Below are 23,789 nucleotides of genomic sequence, written 5' to 3'. Positions count from 1 at the left end.
CCTTCTTCCCACAGTGCATCCTGGTGCCATGTGTTTCCCAGGTAAGCGATGCACACGCACCCGGCCATCCATGTGATGTAAAAGAAAATGTGATTCATCAGACCAGGCCACCTTCTTCCATTGCTCCGTGGTCCAGTTCTGATGTTCACGTGCCCACTGATGCCGCTTTCTGCGGTGGACGGGTGTTGGCATGGGCACCCAGACTGGTCTGCGGCTATGCAGCCCCATACGCAACAAACTGCGATGCACTGTGTATTCTGACACCTTTCTATCAGAACCAGCATTAACTTCTTGATCAATTTGAGCTACAGTAGCTCGTCTGTTGGATCGGACCACACGGGCCAGCCTTCGCTCCCCAGTGCATCAATGAGTCTTGGCCTCCCATGACCCTGTCGCCGGTTCACCACTGTATCTATTTTGGACCACTTTTGATAGAGACTGACCACTGCAGACCGGGAACACCCCACAAGAGCTGCAGTTTTGGAGATGATTTGACCCACAATTTGGCCCTAGTCAAACTCACTCAAATCCTTACGCTTGCCCATTTTTCTTGCTTCTAACACATCAACTTTGAGAACAAAATGTTCACCCACTAACAGGTGCCGTGATGAAGAGATAATCAGTGTTATTCACTTCACCTGTCAGTGCTCATAATGTTATGCCTGATCGGTGTATATTCTTTAATATAAAAAGGTGTTATCTGAATGGTAAAGTTGTTTACTTCATTCTTTTCTTCTGGTCTACTTAACTCAACGATTTGTAGCTTTAAAACTTTGAATTTTGAAACAGTGTGTATTTTAACATTTAGTAAAATGCTTTACCTCAAAGACTTCAATGGAAACACATATTCTTGCTTGTAAAACTTACCTATGAAATCATTGCTCATGCCCAGGTCATAATCCCAGACTGAGATCTCCAGGGTTTTCTTGGCGAGCTGATCATGTGGGACTTCATAGCTAAACTCCTGGGTTGTAGAGGACAGTAATCAGTTTTGGCAGAGGAAAACAAACAACATTTGTATTCACATTGAGTTAAGGTGTGGTCACATTCAGCTTTGAGCATGAAAAATTATGATTCCACATTCTAGGGCTTCTGTTTTTAAATAAATCATAAAATTATAAGTAACAAAAATAATAAATTACAAATGGTCATATATACAAGCTACTCTACTCTTTCCAGTTTTTTATTCTTCGTTTTGAGTCAAGAGATCAATCTGTGACTAAACAAATTCATAGGTCAAAGTTCATCAAACTTGAATTTGGTATGCAGCCATAAAGAAACTTGTACTTGTGTTTCCACTCACCTACGTTCATATGAATATGAATGTAATTGAATAGAACAGAAAGACCAAAGTGACTAAAGGCCTGCATGACTATGACAATATCCTAATTGTTAAGTATTTCCCCCTGATATTTTAATTGTGATTCTTCATTTTGATTAAAAAGAAAAATCAAGACTAATTTAAACTTGCTCATAAGACCTAGAATCTATTAGATTTAAATGCCTCACTGCATTCGCCTGTGACTGGTTAAATGCTGCAAAAAATTAAAAAATATGTATTTTAAAATATTTTGGTTCATCAGAAGTATACTTAAATGGAAAGAATTAAATGGAAAAGATTAATTAATTTCGACAATCTCGAATAATTGTACAGCTTTGTGTGACCACACCTTTAATGGGAATAGCTGACCTCGTTAAACTCTGGGTTTAGAGTCTTCTTCTTCACTGTGGTTTTGTATTTTGACTTTTTTCCCATGTCAGGCTGCAAAATACTGATAAAGAGAAATAACCAGAAATGAATCATTGCTCTGCAGTGAGAATTTTATAACTTCTAAAACATCAAAGCAAATCATTAGCCTGGATTGTCTATAGCTCTCGAAACATCCACGACACAAACAAAACCCAAAAAAAAAAAAAAAAAAACACAGGCAAGGGTGTAAGAGCTCATTTTAGAGCATGACAGATTTGAGAGAGAGAGAGAGAGAGAGAGAGAGAGAGAGAGAACAGAGAGACCTTGTAGAGTGAGGTAGTGATGTTGGGGTGTTGTTTTTGGTGATTCATTTAATCTATTACAGACTGGGAGATGATAATCACTAATTGAGGATGGATGGAATGAATGGATTGAGAGGGTGTCAGAGGACAGATGATGCATCCATAAGGTCTGTGGCTCATGGAGTCATCAGTGGATTACCAATCAGGACTCAATCATTTATTATTCATGGGAGATATCAACCTACACAACATGTTACAGAGGAAAGAGATAGAGAGAGACGTGTAAGGTGAAAAAACGCATGGGGATATGATGCAAGAGATATATTGCCATCTACATGACAAGTTGTTGAAACCTGCTTCCGAACCAAAGCAGAGAAGCAGTTACATAGTAGTTATTAAATATATCTAAACAAATCACAAGATTCACAGACGGCATGTATTGGCACATGACATCTGCATTGTTAGAAGCAGATTAAGTAAAGAAATTAAACAAATCAGGCAACTGCAATTCATAGACCTGATGATTTGACTACACCAAAATTACATTTGACTACACCGTATGTCTGGATAAATGCTGGATTTCTCCATCATTTGATGAATATCTGCTGCTACGATCAATAGAAAATTATCAGGGCATATACAAATACACATCACAAATACAAAATTCTGATTAATTTAAATAATGCAACATTAATTGTGTTAGGCAAACAGCACTAAATTAGACTGGGTAAACCCAGCCTGGAAACCCAGCCAACTCAGTCTGGAATACCGTACATTCATTTCTACTGCTTCTGTTACACTTTTGCAGGAACCAATCACAGACTGGCTTATCCACCTTGCTAGCTATTGGGGGGTATAACACGATGACGATAGAGAAGCGACGGCAAGCAGCTTTTTGTTTACATTGAACATGGCGGCCACCGAAGCGCAGCAACCAGTTGATGCCACTGTCGATGCTGTTTTAAAAGATTTCAAAGGCAAGTTTTGATGCTACAAACCAATACAAACTAAACCTGTCTGGAGTTTTCGTGTCGCTCTGCAAAGTACGTCACCCGGATCGTTGATCTGATTGGTTGAAGGACTATCCAATTGCGTATCCGTAATGCTCGTTGATCACGCCTCTTGTGCAATAGAAAATACATACAGACTCCCCAGACCAATGTTCAATTTTAAATTGAGCTTGGTCTGGTGATAGCCAGACAAGCACTAAATGTGAATGTTTAAAAAAAAAAATCTAATCATATGATTGGGTCAATTTTTTTTTTTTTTGTCCAAAGGCCTTAATAATAATAAAAAAACAAAGATATGACATCCAAAGTATGTAAGGTATTGAATCCAAAAGGTTTTAATGATATTTTTCTACATATAAAGGTATTTTAAAGAATCTTAAGTGTCAAAAGATCATTCCGTTTAACTGTCCAAAGGCCAATACAGCCATTTTATTTGTGATTACAATATCTTAAAATGGAATAAATGTATATATTTTTTATTCTAGTATGATTTTATAACATCATATATCAACGTAGTGCAAAATGGTATTAAAATTATGTGTAGAAGTCGTTGCTTTGTTATGAGAAAGAATGTCCAGAAAAATGAATTTCATTGATGTCATTCGGAGTAACCAATATAAAGGGACCATTTTGGATCAAGTCATGCGGTCAGTATCATGTGACAGGATGTGACATCATTCAGACACCTGCAATGGACCACATGGTCGTAAAGCAAAGAAACTATTTGAAAAATTAATGTTTTCACTTGCTCATAAGCATGTCCTGAAACATCAGGTCATTCAGTACAAATGCTATAAAACATGGAAAATATTGTAATATTTTAAAAACTTGTACTAAATATAAAATGTTTGATTGTCCTTTTTCTAGCTAGCTAGATATCAGTCTGTCAGCATTGTTTGAAAATATCGTCATTCGGTATAACCAAAAGTGTCATTTGGTAAAACCGAAATTTTAGTTAAACCAAATTACTTTTTTGGTGGCAAATTTTGTCCATCTTGTAAAAAATGACAAAAGCAGTGTTAATTGATTATAAAAACACATAATCTCATTGTTAACACTTAATAAAACTTCAAAATTAATTATAGCTCCATTATGTTTTTTTACACTTTTAAAAACCTTATTTGTCAATGACCCGATTATAATAATAAATCATTCTAATATAATATGACCAAACTTTATGAGTGAGTCATTTGCTGAATTCGGAAAACGTCCCTGCAATCTGTTCTTACTATTTTTATCTGCCATAGAAAGATAGATACTGTAGTAGGAGTACTATGCTAGTACGTTTTTTTTCAGCGACTGAGTCATTCAATCACCTGAATCATTCATTAATTTCACAGAAAACACTGATTCATTCAGAAACAAAATTAGTTAAAATGTTATATTTTCAATAGATAAATTCCACCAAACATCCACAAATGCAATCTTATTCCAAAGTAGGAATATATGCAGCCATAGATAAATTCTAAGCAGCAGAATTGATAGAATTGACTCTACTGTGTCTTTTAGTGAGAGAATCTGATCATTTGTCACATGACGGATACATAGGCTCTATATAAGAAACAGAAATGATTTGTTCACATCCCAAGTCCCTACTGTGTCTTTGGATCGAAGATGATGCATCTTTGGTTTAAAGATGTTGTGTATGCGCAGTCACGACAAAATGAACGAATTTGTCTCTAAGACAACTCGTTATTCCCAAGTCATAAAAAAGAATCGTCTAAAATGAACAAATAATTCTTGAACGCCTCTCACTACAATTGTGTGTTGCTCAGAGATGCGCAGTCTTAAATTAATATCTTAATATCAACTTGTTTATTGAACTGATAAAAGCAATAAAATTAAAAGCAATATCACACATGCAATCGCACTGTTGGTTTCCATTATTTGGCAGCTGGATAATATTGACGGATTATCATTTAACACTGAGTGTGTTTGGTGCCAGAAATGATTTACCACTGGATGATAACCACGAGACTAATGACTTGCTATTGAAACTATTAATAGATGCTTGAATGGTGATTCAGTATAAAATTAGCCAATCTTTAGATATTAATTGACTGATTTGCTGGTACATGCCTGGATATCAATCAGAAATGAATCAGTAACTTTCACCTAATGGCTTTTAGTCAGGATATTAATGATGTTTTATTTCTGTGTGACAAGTTTTATGTCACTGACAGGATGATTTTGCATCTCTAATGGCTTTTTAATGCGATCCTATTAATTTTTTATTGACATGTCCCGTAATAAGTGTTGAATATTAATTGATCTATACAGAGCCATCATTTAAATTCACAAAATTTTTGGATGTGTTCCCCAACCCCAGGCCTAATGAGTAGACTACACTATAGAGGGCCTTAGTGGGGACCACTTCTCACAGGGCCCAGGACATGTTCCTATGTGGAAAATTGTGATAAATATATAATTGATTTATCATGCTGTTAAAGAGTTTGATAAACTTGATTTAAATGGCAAAAATGACTGTTAGATGTTATTACATTAAACATGAGGCACATAATGTCCTTCTGAAGAAGAGCTGCAGGAAATTTCATTCTTGACACCACGGGGCTCCACTTCAGATCTAACCCTAAGGAGACAACTGTCTTCATCTGATAATTAAAAGAATAACTGTCATCTTAGAAGAGCCTGTCTGCAATGACAAATGTCAGTCCTGAATGAAAGAAGGAACTTGGCATGGACAGAATGTTTACGCCTACAACAAGACAGTCTTGAGTATTGCAAGTCATCGTGGAGTGAGGGCAAATTCAGATGAATACGAATGACATTTTCAATATGTTAACCCCTGTCTATTCAGTCCTAGTCATACAGAGCTACATTATTTCTTCAAGCAATTCAGTTCATAACAGGCATGGTGAAACATCAAAAAAACAAAAGAAAAAAAAACCCATTGTACTTAATATGTACATATTACAGCTGAAGTGTGTCATTTGTAATTAGTGCAAGCAGCATTAAATTAGTGTGTAATTATGCATGAATGTATGAACTTATAAACTGTATACCTTAAATGCAATGCAAGTTGTTTTGCTTCTGCCAAATGCATAGATGTAAAAGTAATTTCTGTGCCACTAGTGCCATCAAAGTTAACCCCCCCAAAAAATCATCAAATTATATCTAAATCGACATTATTGATAAAATATTTGCTGAAAACTTCCTGAATGTCCTACCACTAACGCCTATGAAGTGCATATCCAAAGGACACTTTACTCTGATGAGGCAATGGAAGAGTCATCATATTTATACAGGGAGTGCAGAATTATTAGGCAAGTTGATTTTCTGATCATATTTTTTTTCAAGTACATTTTACCAATTCCAATCCACATCAATCTTAATAACTACCATTAATATTGTTTTTAATCATTTATAAGTGATACATAATAGTTCATGAAGGCTGGAAATGAAAAACGCCTATTATTCAGGTGTGCAGAATTATTAGGCAGGTTTTCTTTTACAGGCCAAATGAGCCAAAAAAGAGATTTAACTCAGACTGAAAAGTCAAAAATGATTAAATACTCATGAGAAGGACGCAATACTAATGCAATACTAGAAATTGCAAAGTTAAAGCATGACCAATGGACAGCAAAACGCTCATTGGGTCAGCGGGGTCATACAAAAACAGGTGGAAAAGAAAAGACGCATGTTAACTGCAAAATAATTAAGAATTAAGGTGAAGAATTAAGTGTGAAACCATCAGGAACCCTTTAGTCTCCAGCGCCACCATTTTCCAGAACTGCAACCTACCTGGAGTCTCCAGAAGTGTGAGGTGTCAGGATCTCAGAGACTTAGGCTAGCTAAAGAATCCTAAAAAATGACCCGCTCTTAATAAAAATCACAAGCTGAAGTGTTAGAAAATACATGAAGACTGGGTTTTTATAGGCCTTATAGACAGACAGCTTGAGAGTGACTCTTGAAGGACCAGCACCACATCCTCTTGTACCACCGTTTGAAGAATTCATCTTCCAAAATCTGACAGTAAGTTTTAGAAGATCATTTTTAGTCCATATCTGCAAGACGGACATTTCAGGATAAGAGATGGACTGAAAGTGAACTCCCACATCTTACTGCCAGATTCTGATTCAGATACAAGAGGATGTGGTGCTGGTCCTTCAAGAGTCACTCTCAATCTGTCTGTCTATAAGGCCTATAAAAACCCAGTCTTAATGTATTTTCTAACACTTCAGCTTGTGATTTTTATTAAGAGCAGGTCATTTTTTAGGATTCTTTAGCTAGCCTAAGTCTCTGAGATCCTGATACCTCACACTTCTGGAGACTCCAGGTAGGTTGCAGTTCTGGAAAATGGTGGCGCTGGAGACTAAAGGGTTCCTGATGGTTTCACACTTAATTCTTCACCTTAATTCTTAATTCTTTTGCAGTTAACATGCGTCTTTTCTTTTCCACCTGTTTTTGTATGACCCCGCTGACCCAATGAGCATTTTGCTGTCCATTGGTCATGCTTTAACTTTGCAATTTCTAGTATTGCATTAGTATTGCGTCCTTCTCATGAGTATTTAATCATTTTTGACTTTTCAGTCTGAGTTAAATCTCTTTTTTGGCTCATTTGGCCTGTAAAAGAAAACCTGCCTAATAATTCTGCACACCTGAATATAAGGCATTTTTCATTTCCAGCCTTCATGAACAATTATGTATCACTTATAAATGATTAAAAACAATATTAATAGTAGTTATTATAATTGATGTGGATTGGAATTGGTAAAATGTACTTGGAAAAAAAATATGATCAAAAAATCAACTTGCCTAATAATTCTGCACTCCCTGTAAATGGTGGGAATCAGTGATGCAGATGACGGTCACATGACAATGCCAACATGAAGTATGTACTGTATGATGTAGTATGTCCAGATTGAATTCATACTACACACATGCATAATTGACCCTTCGCCGGGAGTTTGATTGACAGGCGATCTAACCAATCATAACAGAATCCGCCATTTTGTCTGACAAAGAAGTCAGGGGAGTTAAGTAGAATAACGTCGATGGACTAGAACTTGATTTGTAAAATGATTTGTACTGATGTTTTTCTGTGGTTGAAATGTGGTTCATTCATGTTTATTTGATGATATAAATGAACTAGATAGAGGAGATCGGTTCATGAGCTGCTTGATCTGAGGCACTACAGCGATCTGTCATGACACATTAAAGAGCCACAAAACCGTATTTATTGTTTAAATTTCTTTAAAAATTACAAAATTTTAAATGAGACTTTGTTTCATATCAAAACTAACCTGCTCTGTCTTGTCTGTCGATAGGTTGTCAGCGTCCTCTTTGCTCCACGATGTATTTTTCACTGCGTGAGAACATGATGTGTGGCAAGAGAGCGGCATGGCTTGTCAGACATAGCAACAGTAACTAAAGGAGGCGGGTCTTTGCAAACGGTCAATTACTTAAAATTTAAATTTTCACTACTGTTCAAAAGTTCAGGGTGGGTAAGATTTATTTATTTATTTATTTATTATGTTTTTGAAAGAAGTCTCTTATGCTCACCAAGGCTGCATTTATTTGATCAAAAATACAGTAAAAAGAGTAACATTTATTACAATTTAAAATAACTTTTTCTAATTAAATCTATTTTAAAAAGTAATTTATTCCTGTGATGCAAAGCTGAATTTTCAGTCTTGAGTGTCATTCTAATATGCTGATTTGCTGCTCAAGAAACATTTATTATCACAATTGAAAATGGTTGTGCTGCTTAAAGGAATCATGAATTGAGAAATCAACTTTTCCTTGAGCTTTTGATATATAAGAGGTCATCGTACTATAAGAATATCCTGTAAGTTTGAGAACTGAAACTTGCTTGTCAGTCCAATAAAAGCTTTTATTGACACCAGGCCCAGTGAATGACTCATCCCAGAATGTGCCTATCCATGTCATAGATAGTCGAAAAGTCACCTCCGCAGGAAAAAAAAAAAAAAAAAAAAAAAAAAAAAAAATCAACGCCTACTTCATCATTGCAACGTTAGCCCCGCCCACTGGCATGTTAGTGAGACGGGGGGGAGAGAAGAGCGTTACATGACAAAAATAACATTACCTTTCAAAGGATCCTAATGCTAGGAACATGGTTATTTATTTTCAACAATGTGAATGTCTCAGTTGAGCTTTATTTATTTGTATTCAGTACATTTCACTATGGATTCTTTGGTAAATTAATCGCATTTCAGCGCAGGCTTTGCAAACAGACTTTTACGATATGGACTCGACAGTAATGCAACAACATGTAAGTAACTGTGTTCATTCTAATGCCTGATCTGATATGTAATGATTCATGTACAGTCAGATGTTCTTTCTCTATGTGTCAGTAAATCAAAATTTCTCTTAGTAGCAAGAAAATAATCTGTTATTTAAACAGTGATTAAATTATATATAGAATGCGATCAAAGAACACTCCTTTTACAATCACTGGAGCTGTCAATCTGGACTCACGCCAAAACTCCTGTTTTATTAAACGAATCTTAGTTACATCACATTTGCACTGTTAGTTATGATGAAAGTATTGTGCAGAAATTGAGTTGCAAAGTCTCATAGTAGACATGCACCTTAAAACAGAGTGTTCAAATAAGAGGGCTAAAAGCAGGGTAGGAAAAATGCCTTTCATTTCTAAATTATGACAATTTTTGATGTAAAAAGCATACTAACATTATAAGCGCACCCCAGAAAACATTATGAAACAATAAAACAATGCAGTTCATGACCCCTTTAACATTTTTGTGGAAACTGTAATACAATTTTATCAGAATTCTTTGATGAATATAAAGCATAAAAGAACAGCATTATATCCTTGCAGAATAAAAAGAAACAAAAAAATCATACTAATCCCAAAATTTTGAATGGTAATTCTTTAATTAATTCTCATTAATGGTTGTTTAATAAATGAAGTATGTTGGATGCATTTTGGATTTTCAAAAAGATTTCCCTAATACTCCTCCCATCTTCCATTAATCAAGCTGATAGTCCTGCCCCTAACTCACGCCATTGCTTAAGCCAATGTTGCGTTGCTGGGATGCTCAGATCACTGAAACAAACAGAGAAATGTACTGAAAGCACCACAGAGTCTCAGTGTTGACATTTTTCCTGGAAATCAACCTGCTATAGTTGACGCAGCACATTGAGCTGAGATAGGCGAGTATTTTAACATCAAGAAAATTACACACTTCAGCTTTAACATGCACCTGCATCCACGTATCTGTGAATTAGTCACTAATGACATTTTGACTTAATCGTTTCTGCAATTAGTGTAAAACGCACATTCAAGTCTGTGCACGATGCCAAGTGTCTGAACAAACATTCGAATATGAGCCTAAATGTCTCGGCGTGGCAACAAGTTCAGTTGAAAGCGGAACTATTGAAATTGTGTCCCGTGTAATGACATTAATTAGAGCATGTGCAATAATATCTGCATTCCCTTGTCTGTTCTAATTATGTGGTGATGCCGAGGGCCAGATGAAAATAGAGCTGAACTCTACAGGGTCTCATTCATAATCATTGCATACACACACACACACACACATGCACACACAATCTGAAAAGTGGGGGCATATCTAAATCTCATCAGCCTCTCTAAATACACATTAGAAACATCATCAGTTTTAAATGCCTAGTTGCCACGGATACACTCATGTGATAAAGTAGTGAAGGCATAAAACTAAACTTTATAGCTTTGTAGCGGCAGATATGATGTGAATATATAACAAAATCTGCATATTTTTGTTAAAAGACGGCTTTTCTTCTCTGCTGTTGTTCATGTTTTCGCTCCCCAGGAAGTTTACTTTCTGTCAGCAGCTCAGCGCAACTGTGCCAGGCGCACTTGAGTCATGAATATTAATTATGTTGAGTGTTGTTCGCCCTAACTGATTTGCTGAAAGGCAGATGCTCGTGAATGCTAGACTCAGCTGGATTACCGTTTACCGTTGGTGTGTTTATTCACTATCAAAGCAACCGATTGACAGAGGCTTCTGCAACATGAGATAAGAATTGACCCTATTTACTTTTTTAATAAACATTCCTGTTCTATTTATTGGTGCATGTTATTTGAAAGAAAAACATCATAATCTTTAAACAAGACTCTTTTTAAAAAACATCTTTCCATTTTGGCTAATGTCAACAAGCTAATCATTTCCAACAACCTGTCATGATGAAGAGATCATGATCTAATCAAGTATCATAGAATATCCTGTTTTACAAGGAAACGCATCACACGATGGAAGTAAAATGGTTTGTAAATGTGTTTCATAAACTTTCAAATTAGGGCTGGGCGATATATCGCCCAGCCCTAATTTGGCATTTAATAATTACCGCTAAATCACCATCACCTGCTTTCAAATGGAGCGGCATTTAATAAACAGAGCCGTAGTTCACTGATAAGCTACGCAATATCGCGTTCATATCGCAGATGAATCGCCTTCGATAATGAACGCGATATTGCGTAGCTTATCAGTGAACTACGGCTCTGTTTATTAAATGCCGCTCCATTTGAAAGCAGGTGATGGTGATTTAGCGGTAATCAGGGAACCGGCTTTACTGACGAAATGCGCGTGACAATCGCATGCGATGTATCGCCCAGCCCTATTTCAAATCATCATTTTACTCTCTTTTTTCATCTTTGCAGCCAAAGAAAATAAATCTCTTTAAAGTATAAAGATTATCAGATAATCTCCCAAAAAGGGGATGAATTTAGCAATTTGTGCAAAGTGTTTGCCTCTGCACACACACAATCTCTGCTGAAGATAATTAACTAATCACTGATTGCTCTAAAAATTATTTTATTGAACAGAAAGGCTACGTCTACAAATTAGTCGCTTGGTTAATTAGATCTGAAATGTTTTGAATACATCTCCAATATCGAAATTTCATTCCTGAATTTCTCTGAAAATGCCTGCAGCCTTGCCTTAGCTGCACACTGATTAAATGGTCTTCCTTCTAGCAACCTGGATATGGTGATTACATTCACATACAGAGAGCAGAGAGAAAGAGTTGTGGGTAAGCTTCCCTGCCTGAGCCTTTTCTGTTAAAACCAGACACTCTGTTGTCTGAGAAAAACATGTGAATGTCACTAGCTGCCCCCCTCCAAATCTAGAGATTTAGTTTCGATTTAGTTTCTCTTTCCTCCTATGGAACGACTACAGTATTGATTGGCCCCTAGTTCCCCTCTACAGTTAATCCTTACTTGTGTCTAGTTTCATGTTCCCTCTATTACAGACTAAGGCAGTCCAGGACTCAACAATAACGATGGCCTGCTGACCTGGGGCCAGTCTGAGAGAGTTAGCTGGCTGGCTGACACTGATGAAGTTTTGACAATACTGAGAGAATGACTTGACTGAGAAGCATCTGTTAAAATGTGTTAAAAATGAAAAGCCAATTAGTAATGTTTTGTATTATAAACCATTGTTTTAAAACAAAAGTGCATTTATGAATTTATAGCTGTAATGGAGTTTATTAATAGAATCATAGCCGAATAATTTCCAGATATTAACTGCACTGTAAAAAATGATCATGATTTTAATGGTAAAAGACTAAAAATACTATGGTGAAAAACAGTTAATTGGTTTACAGAAAGTTTCCGTACTATATACGGTAAGGATGTGCATCTCCATAACTAAGGCCGATGCGATACGCATCTCGATGCATAGCCAACGATACGATATGATACATTAAAGATACATGTGAAGCAGCTACCGATGCGATGCGATGCGATTCGATTTTGATTCGATTCAGCACAATGTGATACGATGCAATGGAAAAAAATATGATACTATGCAATTTAATATGTAGGGCTCTATGAAATACTTTTTAATCAAAAACATGTTTAATTACTTGAATTAATAAAAAGCAACTTTATTAATTTGTTTACAATAATAGGGCCCTATGGATTTTTTCCCCCCAGAAATTCTGTGCTGTGTATTTTAATTTTCTGGTAATCAAATGAAGGCATAAAACTTTGAATCAAATTAAATTTAAATAAACACTTTCATTTTTTTGCAAAAAAAAAAAAAAAAAAAAAAAGTTTACTGTTACTGTAAAATTGTGTGATTATTACATCAAAACTAATAATTATTGTAGCCTACTAGTAGTAGTATTACAGTGTATTACTATTGTACGGTATAATGTAATAGTAGACTACATAGTACAACAATAGTAATATGGCTATATTTCTGTTACAAGTTAAACCAAATTTTTATTTTGACGGGTTGCTGTGATCTTGAAGTTTCTGTGTGTATATGATATATGACAATAGTTTTTTTCTCAAATTAAACGGTAAAATGCTCATGAAGTGACTGTCAGAGCAGCTCTGGACATGAAGTTTGTGTGTTCATGTCGTCATATAGTAAGATAGTAGATGCTGGAAAAAACACTGCGAGCGTCACGCGTGCTTTAGTGTAGTAAACATATTCGGGCGTCTGTGCCAGAGACACGCAGAACATGCAGGATTCATATTCAATTAGTCTTCTTTGGGTTTAATTTTCACAGACACTAATCCATATCGCAATTTGATTTAAGTGTACCCCCTACTTTTGATTTATTCATCCAAAATTTGACAAATTCAATGACATTCCACGTCATACAGTAAACTCTGTTTTTATGAATGGATTCCATCCGTGTTTTCTGCAGTTAAAGGTGCTAAAGAGGATGTTTTGTTTTATACATTTTTGCAATATTACTTGAAACTGACACTAACTGATAAAAGACTATTTATTAGGTGCACTGAAAGGAATAATATTAATATACATCATCTGTGCACGAGGTAGGGCCTTAAAAACATCAGCCAATCATCGCGTAAACGATTGGCCCTCTGGCTTGTCAATCACTGCCATGACGTTCCTTGTGCGAGACGTGCGCGGCTGCGCGCTCCAGTAACTTTCCACACTCCACAGGCGCTGCATGCAATGTTTTTGTCAGGAGACAGGAGTAACAACTGCAGATTATGAGTTACCTGCGGTGAGTCCGACATAATGAATCCACTAACACGACACAGCGAATGCCGGTGGTAAACGCTCGTGTTCCAATACTCGTCCACGAGTTTTGGGAGGCGTTCCCTCGGTTGTTCTTACGCATGCGCTCATTTCAAAAACTCACTAACAGTCTTTGGTTTCTCAGTCAACGAAAAGATCCTCTTTAGCACCTTTAATTCTGTAAAACCTAACATGTTGCTACCGTATTTTTTTATGGCAAATTTCTGGCAACCACAGCTGCCGGGTTCTTTAACTGTAAATTTAACTGAATTTTTTTTATAGTGTGTAAAATAAACAGTAATTATTCCCTTTATAAACCTTTAAATTATACAGTTTTGAACTGTAAAACAGACAGTAAACTAAGTGCCATCCCGTAAAGCCTAAAAATGTTGCTACCGTATTTTTTACGGTAAAGTTCTGCCTTTTTTTTTTACAATTTGTAATTGCATTTCATAAGGAAAATTGGTAATAAAAATATAAATATTAAATAAATCTGCCACACAAAAATAGAAAAAAAACTGATAAACATAAAAAATAAAAAGACATTAAACAAATGAGAAAAATGTTTGAAAAAAAAAACTTTAGAAGAAAAACATGAATTTATAGCCGTCATGGATTTTATTCACTTAATTATAGCTGTATAATTTCCAGATATATTTAGTTACAGGATTTTTTAATCTTAGTTGATGCTAATTTCAACATTTACTAATACATTATTAAAATCAAAACATTGTGAACATTGTGAAAAATTTAAATTGTGAACTAACATGAAGATTAATAATTGAAGATTAATAATTGCTGAAACAAATGTATTGCTCATGATTAGTTCATGTTAGTTAACATATTAACTAATTTTAACAAATGAGACTTTATTGTAAAGTGTTACCATATATTTTATAATTGTTTTTCAAGAGGGAAATGGTTAATAAAAATATAAACATACATTATATGAACAAAAATACATAAAACTGTACAAATTGGAAAAAAGGTTTGGAGAGGAAAAGAAATATCTAAACAACAACAAAAAATCTTTATTGTTAAGCCCTACTGACCCACTTCACAATTTATGTACATACAAATTATATAAATTAGCTAATTAGTGATACTGAAAACACTTGTTTTTCACATTATTGGTGTATTCCAATCATGTCATGCTATGTTAGTTTTCCAGAATCCATTTAATAATTACAATTAAAGCCTTTATTGCTATTAAAAAGACAAGAGTGACTGATGCAGAAAATCCAGTCTAATAAAACAACAGTGCTGCTTCAATAAATCCCAGCTAAATCCAGCCATAACTGGAATCAACCTCAGCGGACAAAAAGACAAATAACATCTGGTCCAGCGGTCACAATGCACAAACAACCTAGCATCCAAACAAGCCTCTGCCATACTGTCATACATGTCACGAGAGATAGAGTCAAAATCTCCACCTTATCCTAAACTATATTGACAAGTCTAGTCCTAAACAAGCGCTAAAGCACCTGTCACACACAAATGCACACGCACACTCTCAGCAGTCTATCCTGCTGTATAAAAGCAGTCCACTCTCCAACAATAGATTTCCACTGCTCTACTGAGCCCATCAGTGCCTGTAACTGGCACGATAAACAAGGAAATCCTATCTCCTCAGAGCAGATAGCTGGAAAAAAACTCCTCTCCATCACACTACACATCAAAATACATCCACGATAAGAATGAACAGGACCCCATAGACAGGAAGAGAGTGGTCCAAGATTTATGCATGCTGTATCAGAAGAGAGAGAGCAAGGAACGGATAGAGTCGAGAAGAAGCGGTATGGCAAATGATAAAAGAGCGCTGCTGTGATGGGAAGCTGAGGGTAGGAAGCTAAAGCTGAGAGAGCAAGATTAAAAAAAAGCAACAACTGAGTTTTTTTTGGGACTTTCCGCTTGCCTCTCGACTCTCTGCATCCATCTCTATGCCCCATTAATTCTCTCTGCCTCCAAATAAAATCTTTTTGTGTGGGTGGACTTTGAATTATTCTTTGCAAGAACCCACAGGGGGATAAATTATGATCAACCGGAGGTACAGAGAGAAATAAATCACCTTGAAATGAAATCCATGATGCTAACTAGGAGGAGGGCGATGCCAATGAATTGAGCCATAACACGGTTACATGTACTTGCGTTGGTCTGATGCTGTGCTACGCAATGATTCAAGAGAGGATGAAACAAAATTGTGCTTGTTAAAACTTGCTTTTTTGATCGCAATAAATGTGAAAATTAAATAAAGGCTGTGAAAATGATAATCATGCCCACCGCTGACTCACTACAGGAGCCCTGGGGATTGTGCTAATTTGCTTTAACTCTATTTGAACAACATCGGTGCTTTGAGGTACCGATTACAACATTAGCTTCACTCGTGTGGGGTTGTAGGCTCAAATCATCACCCAGCCCACGGGTCTTATCTCAAACTTCTGAAAAAACGACAAAACAAAACATAAAAACAGTCCGTTTGATGATATGATGCATATTGCGCCCAAAGCTGGAAAGCCTTTTTTTAATCTGGTTTAATCTGATTGGCTGGCTTTTTATGGACATTTCAAATGCCAAAATAGGCATTTGGACTAAAAGCTTCCACTTTATTTTTGGCCTGGAGGGAAGTGTAACCCCATCCGCCTCTTTTATCAATACCTGTCACTTTGCCACCGTCCACTCTGAAAAAACCTGGCAAAAGACTCACATTTTGACAAAGGGGTCCGAGTAGCCATTCGAATCCATGGCGGCCAGGTGGGCACAGCGAATAATTCCCACAACCAGAGAACTCTTCTCTGTGGCGTACAGCAGAGAGACCAGGATACGGCCACGCTAGACAAACAGAGAAAGAGATAGACAGTCTGCAGTCGGCTTGCTTCCACTGATCAATATTCAGACCATCAATAATACATTAAACAATATATGCCAGTAGGGCACAAAGGGACTAAAACACCCTTAAGGGCAATCTGATTGTTTTTATGGTTCTAAAATAATGATGACAGAAAAAATATTTTTATTGTATACAGATGGAGTAACAAAATGTGTGTAAAAAGAAATGATAAAAAAAAAGAGTTAATAAAAAGGACAAGTGTGGCTATATATGATATGCAGTAGAGGCAATAGCAATTTAAGTTTTAAATACTTCAGATATGCCAAGAGTAACATTTAAGTAAATATTTAAACCCCTTCAGTAAGAGATGAAAAATTTCCTGTTCATTTAATATATATAAAACTAAAGAACTACTTTAAGTAAATGAACAGTATGCATTAGAGCTATAATGTTAGTACAGACAAAAATATTAAATATCAAAAAACAATAGCATTCAAAAGTTTGGGGTCAGTCAGATTTTTTTTATTTAGATTTATTTTTATTTTATTTAGCAAGGATGCATCAAATTGATCAAAAGCGACAGTATTAAAAAGTATATAAAGGGTGTCTAACTTCTGAAATGTTATTTCTATTTTGAATAAATGCTGTTCTTTTGAACTTTCTGTGCATTAAAGAATCATGAAAAAGATACATTAAAAATATTAAGCAGCAACTTTCTGTGCATTAAAGAATCATGAAAAAGATACATTAAAAATATTAAGCAGCACAACTGTTTTATCAACATTTCTTAAAAAAAAGAAATGTTTCTTCAGCATCAAATCAGCATATACAGTTAAATGTTTTCTGAAGGATCACGTGACACTGAAAATTGGAGTAATTATGCTGAAAATTCAGCTTTGCATCACATAAATACAATTAATTTTACATACATTAAAATATAGAACAGTTTTTTTTTATTTTTTAATATTTTTTAATCAAATAATTGCATCATTGCATTGAATGTGGGTGAGCATAAGAGGACTTCTTTCAAAAACATTACTGAATCCAAACCTTTGAACCATAGTGTAAGTACATACTTTGTCAGCAAAGGATGTACAAATTATCTTTTGCCTTTTTATATCCTATTATACTGTATTTAGTAAGTGAACACTGTACACAATATTAGTACAGGCGAAAATGATGAGAATGTTATCTTAAAATATACATGATAATTATAGAAATTCTCATTAGCGATATATATCTGAAAATTTTTAAAACTTATTATAAAAGTAATTGCCTCACAATCAGCTATTTGCCACTGAATATGATAACCTCATGAGCAGGACAGTTTATCAGTCCAAAGTGACAAACAAGTGTTCAGGAAAGTGATTTGGTTGCTAATTAGTAAATCTGAGATAGTAAAAAACAGGCCCTTTTATCCTGGGGGCTTTATCCTTATTGTACCCTGAATGTGAATGTTGTACATTCTGGTGCAGTTTCAGTGTAAATAGGGAGTCTCAAGTATGGGATGGAAATTATTGGATCTTTACCTCCTCTTCTGCAACATGAGCCCCAGGATCCACTGCCTGACTGTTACCCTCCCGGGTCTGTAAGGCCGTAGAAAGGTTATTAATAATATAGCAAATACCCAAACACTAAATTATGCATGGTACAAATTCCAACGGACATAACCTCACAACGGCCACAATGACTCACTCTCTCTCTCTCACACACACACACCTGTGCAATTCTCTCAAGGCCCATGTAGTATTTCTTGCTCTCTCCCTCCTTCAGTTTCTTAAGGGCCACCCTGACTTCACCTATGAACTCATTCCGTCCTAAACGATCCATATCACACACACACAGCCTGCAAGAGAGAGAGTGAGGGAGAGAGAGAGAGAGAGAGAGAGAGAGAGAGGGAGAGAGAGGGAGAGAGAGAGAGAGAGAGATGGCGATCAGAACTCTTCAGCTCAATTTTCAAGGCAGAATGTGTTAAGCATGTTGCACGCACAGCCAGAGAGAGAATATGTCAAGAGAAGAGAGCTGAGAAGTAGGTGGTATTGACTAGAGGTTGAGCAAAATATCATTTTTGACCATTTAATTGGTGCTGATAAAAGATCAGATATTGGGAAATATTAACGTTTATGTTTGTTTTTTGCTGTTAACATCATCCTGTTCAACAGCACCTAAAATTATTTAGAAATGCTGATGACTAAAATGACTTCTGAATATGAATTGAGCAAATCTGCAAGACTAGACTGCTGTATAAAAATAGTCACACCATTAATTTTGAAGCAGTTCCTGCATCGTTATTCAATGTTGGAGCTACTAAATTTACAGCATTACGACAGTAGTGAGCTGAATGATAAATGAATCATAATGATTTAAAAGACATGGTCAGTCACTGAAAAAAATCTAAACAAAAAAAAAAACATCTCCTGTCTTCTCTTGCTAGATGCACATGTAAAAACAAATAGCAAATACAGTGTAGTCTGATCCTGAAACAATAATTCATAAGAGTCAATTTAATTCAATTCAATTAACAAGCCAGTTCTTTAATGAATGAATCAACATTAATGAGTCAAAAGTCTCCACAGCTGCAGAGATTTATTTTGAATCATTCAATGGAATCGCTGAGTCCACCAGATTGCTTACTGAATTTACATCTGACTCACTGAACTGCATCACAAATTTCATTCATGTCTGACTTGAAATGAACACACTGTTTTGTGTCCTTAATCCTCCATAGATGACATCATAATTAATGTATATATGTATATTTTGAGATGAGATAAAATAGGCTATATTTTTTTCATCAATATATTAATTTTAAAAACTATGGTTTTTCCCCACTTTAGTTACTGGAGCTTGCAAAATACATTATCATTCAACCCGTAGTATTGACACTGAGAAAAATGAAAGGAAACAACAACCAGAATGAGGGAAGAGGGATTTAATCAAAGTAAACAATATAGGAAAAGACAGATGAGTTTTACGTCAATGGCAAAGATGCAACGGAGAAGAAAAAAACAAAAACAAGGAGAGAATATAAGTGGGAGAATAACCAGGGTGAGGAGACAAATAGCCAAATGTAGAAGAGGAAGAACTGAAGTGTTAATGTGGGTGTCAAAGAGCGAGAGCACGTAAGCAGATGACACCGACATCATCTTGTTGGCTTCTTGCTTTCTTCAAGGTCTCGATTAGTCATACCTTCCAGCCAGGTGTGTACACACGCTAATACAAACACATGCACACACACTCATGTGGAGGTGGATAACAGGTGCTCTCCACTTCCTGTTCTGGGGATCATTCTTCCTGAAGCTGCTATTTATTACTCACGGGGTTGAGCTTTTCCTTGTTAATGTCAGTCACTGCGATTATGTCGAGAGTTTGCATGCATACAGAAGTCACCTACATACAGGATATCCGAAAGACAGTACTATTCAGTGTTTATTCAGTATTGAACTGTGAGTCAGATGAGTCATGGGCAGGCCCACGCAGAATCTGTGCCTGTAGGATTTCACAGAGAGCTCTACAGGTTTCTGCAGAATTTGACCGCTTGCCATTCAGAGTTTTTCATGTTTATTAAGTATTCCATATGCTAATTTGAATAATGATTTCAGCTACCAATAAGAAAACAGTACACTCAGCTTCCTATTAAAGAGGACCTATGATGTTTTTTTTACATTTTCAACTTTCTTTAGTGTGCAATGTTGCTGTTTGAGCATGAAAAATGTCTCCAAAGTTACAAAGCACAAAGTCACTCCAAAGGGAGTTATTCTCTATATCAGTAAGCCCTGTTTCTGAACTCCCGGAAACACCTTGATTGTAGTCTTAAAGGATTAGCTCACTTTCAAATGAAAATTAGCCCAAGCTTTACTCACCCTCAAGCCATCCTAGGTGCTTATGACTCTCTTCTTTCTGTTGAAAACAATCGGAGAAATATTAATAAATATCCTGACGTATCCGAGCTTTATAATGGCAATGAATGGGGGTCACTAGTATGAGCTGAAGAAAGTGCTTCCATCCACATCCATCCATCATAAATATGTGCTCCACACGGCTCCGGGGGGTTCATAAAGGCCTTCTGAAGCGAAACGATGCATTTGTGTAAAATATTATCCATATTTAAACAAGTTATAAAGTCAAATATCGAGCTTCCGCCAGACCGCCTTCCGTATTCAACAGTCACATCAGTTACACTTTTTCCGCAAGTTTTGTGAACTGCAAGAGTTTTACACTTTCTTTGTACATTGAATACGGAAGGCGGTCTGTCGGAAGCTTGATATTTGACTACATAACTTCACACAAATGCATCGTTTCGCTTCAGAAAACCTTTATGAACCCCCCGGAGCCGTGTGGAGTACGTTTATGATGGATGGATGTGGATGGAAGCACTTTGTTCAGCTCATACTAGTGGCCCCCATTCACTGCCATTATAAAGCTTGGATGCGTCAGGATATTTATTAATATTTCTCCGATTGTTTTCATCAGAAAGAAGAGAGTCATAGGGTAGGGATGTGCAGCGGAGCCACTATCTGTATTTGTAACAATCTCAAAATTATTCGTATCTGTATCTGTATTCGGATAAAACTGGTGGATGGGGCTTTACCCAGAAGTTCGTACACTTACTTGAGAAGACCGTTTTGTCTATAATATTATAGCCTATATATCTGTTTTCTGCATAGATATCACTAAAATATATATATTTTTTATGATTATAACATTTATTTAAATATCTTCTTACTGTCTGAGCCGATAGTCTCGACGGAAGTGCTTCTAGACTTGCAGTTGTGCTTCAGATGACACAAGTTTGAATTCCAGCTCGGGGACCTTTCGTGATCCAATAAATAAAGAGGCTAATTCAAAATATAACAGTAAGGGTTCCTACACAGTTTGGAAAAGTATGGAAATTGATTAAAGTAATTTTCAGCCCTGGAAAGTTTGGAAAAGGCAACAGGAACGTGGCTACTTGCTTTGCGTTAGGGCTGGGCGATATATTGCATGCGATTGTCACGCGCATTTCGTCAGTAAAGCCGGCTCCCTGATTACCGCTAAATCGCCATCACCTGCTTTCAAATGGAGCGGCATTTAATAGACAGAGCCGTAGATCACTGACAAGCCACGCAATATCGTGTTCATATCGCAGATGAATCGCCTTCGATAATGAATGCGATATTGCGTAGCTTGTCAGTGAACTACGGCTCTGTCTATTAAATGCCGCTCCATTTGAAAGCAGGTGATGGCGATTTCACGGTAATCAGGTAACCGGCTTTACTGACGAAATGCGCGTGACAATTGCATGCGATATATCGCCCAGCCCTACTTTGCGTTCAGTTCATTCATAGAATTTACACTCATTCATTTTACACACTCATTGCGTAGTGATTTTAGAGGTTTGGGTATAATATCATGCTTTCCCTGCATGCTCACCGGTTCCTATTAGTGTTGTCAAAAGTACCGACTTCGGTACCTAGTCGGTACTGAAATTTAAAAAATGTGACGCTTTGAGCGCTGTTGAGTGGATTCGTAAACATCTCTGATTGGCTCATCGGCTATATGTCATTGATAGGCTTCAATGATCAACGCTGTAAAAACGTTGTAAATAGTCATCAATTAATCTCTTCACTAAGCGCTTACACAGATACACACGGGAGCGTTTGAAAGCAGGCGTCTATCGCGGATCGGTCCACTGTTAGACACCTGCTTTCAGTCGCTCGCGCTCCCACTTTCAAAGCGCTTTCAAATTCAAACACTTCCGTGTGCTTTCAAATGCTCCCACGCGTTGATCATTGTAGCCAATCACAGGCATATCCGATGAGCGCGTCAACACAATGGCCAATCAGAGATGTTTACGAATCCGCTCAACAGCGCTCAAAGCGTCACATTTTTTAAATTTCAGTACCGATAAGTACCGAAGTCGGTACTTTTGACAACACTAGTTCCTATGCAGTTTGGAAATGTAGCCTATGAAATTTGATATTGTCTGGTCTGGAGAACTGTGGGGAAAAGAAAACGGCATGGAAAAATATTTGTTTCGAGACCATTTCCCCTCTTCAGTTTTCTAAATATAAAATTAGCTAATAATTAAAATAATAATAAATGATCGTACAAGTAGAGTGATTTCATGGCATTTAGTGATTTAGTGATTGTCGTTCACGACTGAATGAATTCAAGGCGATGAATGAATGAAAACTTTCTCTTTACCATAAGGAAGTCTCTTGAACTTCACTAAACAAATGTGTGCGTGCCTCTCAAACCAGCAACAGATAAAGAAGCAAACGTGTAGACCTCGTAGAAAATGTATATGTATCTTAGTTGATTACCTTGACAGAGAGCAGGTTTGTTTCTCAGAGACACACTGAGATGGAGCGCGGCTATTTGATTTGCGATCTTGCCGTGCTAATTCCATTAATTTGTGTTTCATATCGTGCAAGTTTTACATTAATTACATATAGCTACTTATTGAACAGTAGAACTTGTGTATGATGTTCGGAGAGACACAACAGTAAACCGATTATTTGATTTGCACTCATTTCATTCATAAAGTTTACACGCATTCGCTTCACACTCAAATTATTGTGTATATAGTGATTTTAGAGGTTTATGTATCGCGCTATGATCCCCTGGCTCACCTGTTATCCAGCAGACACAAGGAGAAAGACTGTTTCAGTCTCAGGCGAATATTATTCGGCAGAATTATTCGCTTTGAAGTCATTATCCGTGCCTTTCCGAATAAGGTATTCAGCTTTGGGCACACCCCTACTTGAGGGTGAGTAAAGCTTGGGCTAATATTCAGTTGAAAGTGAACTAATCCTTTAAGTTTTCTTCTGTCATAATATTGCTCATTTAGTGTGTTGTCCCCATGTCCCACAGTTTTTAACTCAGATCTAACAAGGTTAAAGTAAAGCCCTGGGTATACTTAGTTTTTTTTACACATACGCACAGTCGAACGGACAGCCTTGCAATGTATACTTCATTTGACTCGTACGAGTACAC

The 23,789-nt window shown here is 36.5% G+C and overlaps 1 protein-coding gene across 1 annotated transcript in view; it reads right to left on the bottom strand.

Moving 5' to 3' along the window:
- The window catches only part of doc2d (double C2-like domains, delta), a 52,211-nt gene that overhangs the window by 6,382 nt on the left and 22,040 nt on the right, over window positions 1-23,789 (bottom strand). The window contains exons 6-10 of the mRNA XM_048211428.1: window positions 18,531-18,657; window positions 18,341-18,397; window positions 16,689-16,813; window positions 1,691-1,772; window positions 868-964 (exon numbers count right to left, since the gene is read on the bottom strand). Of these exons, the coding sequence (XP_048067385.1) occupies window positions 868-964; window positions 1,691-1,772; window positions 16,689-16,813; window positions 18,341-18,397; window positions 18,531-18,657 (488 nt within the window). The remainder of the gene's footprint in view (window positions 1-867; window positions 965-1,690; window positions 1,773-16,688; window positions 16,814-18,340; window positions 18,398-18,530; window positions 18,658-23,789) is intronic.

Source organism: Megalobrama amblycephala, linkage group LG12 (genome assembly GCF_018812025.1).
Source record: "Megalobrama amblycephala isolate DHTTF-2021 linkage group LG12, ASM1881202v1, whole genome shotgun sequence".
Lineage (NCBI taxonomy): Eukaryota > Metazoa > Chordata > Actinopteri > Cypriniformes > Xenocyprididae > Megalobrama > Megalobrama amblycephala.
This window is presented reverse-complemented; position numbering and strand designations above follow the sequence as displayed.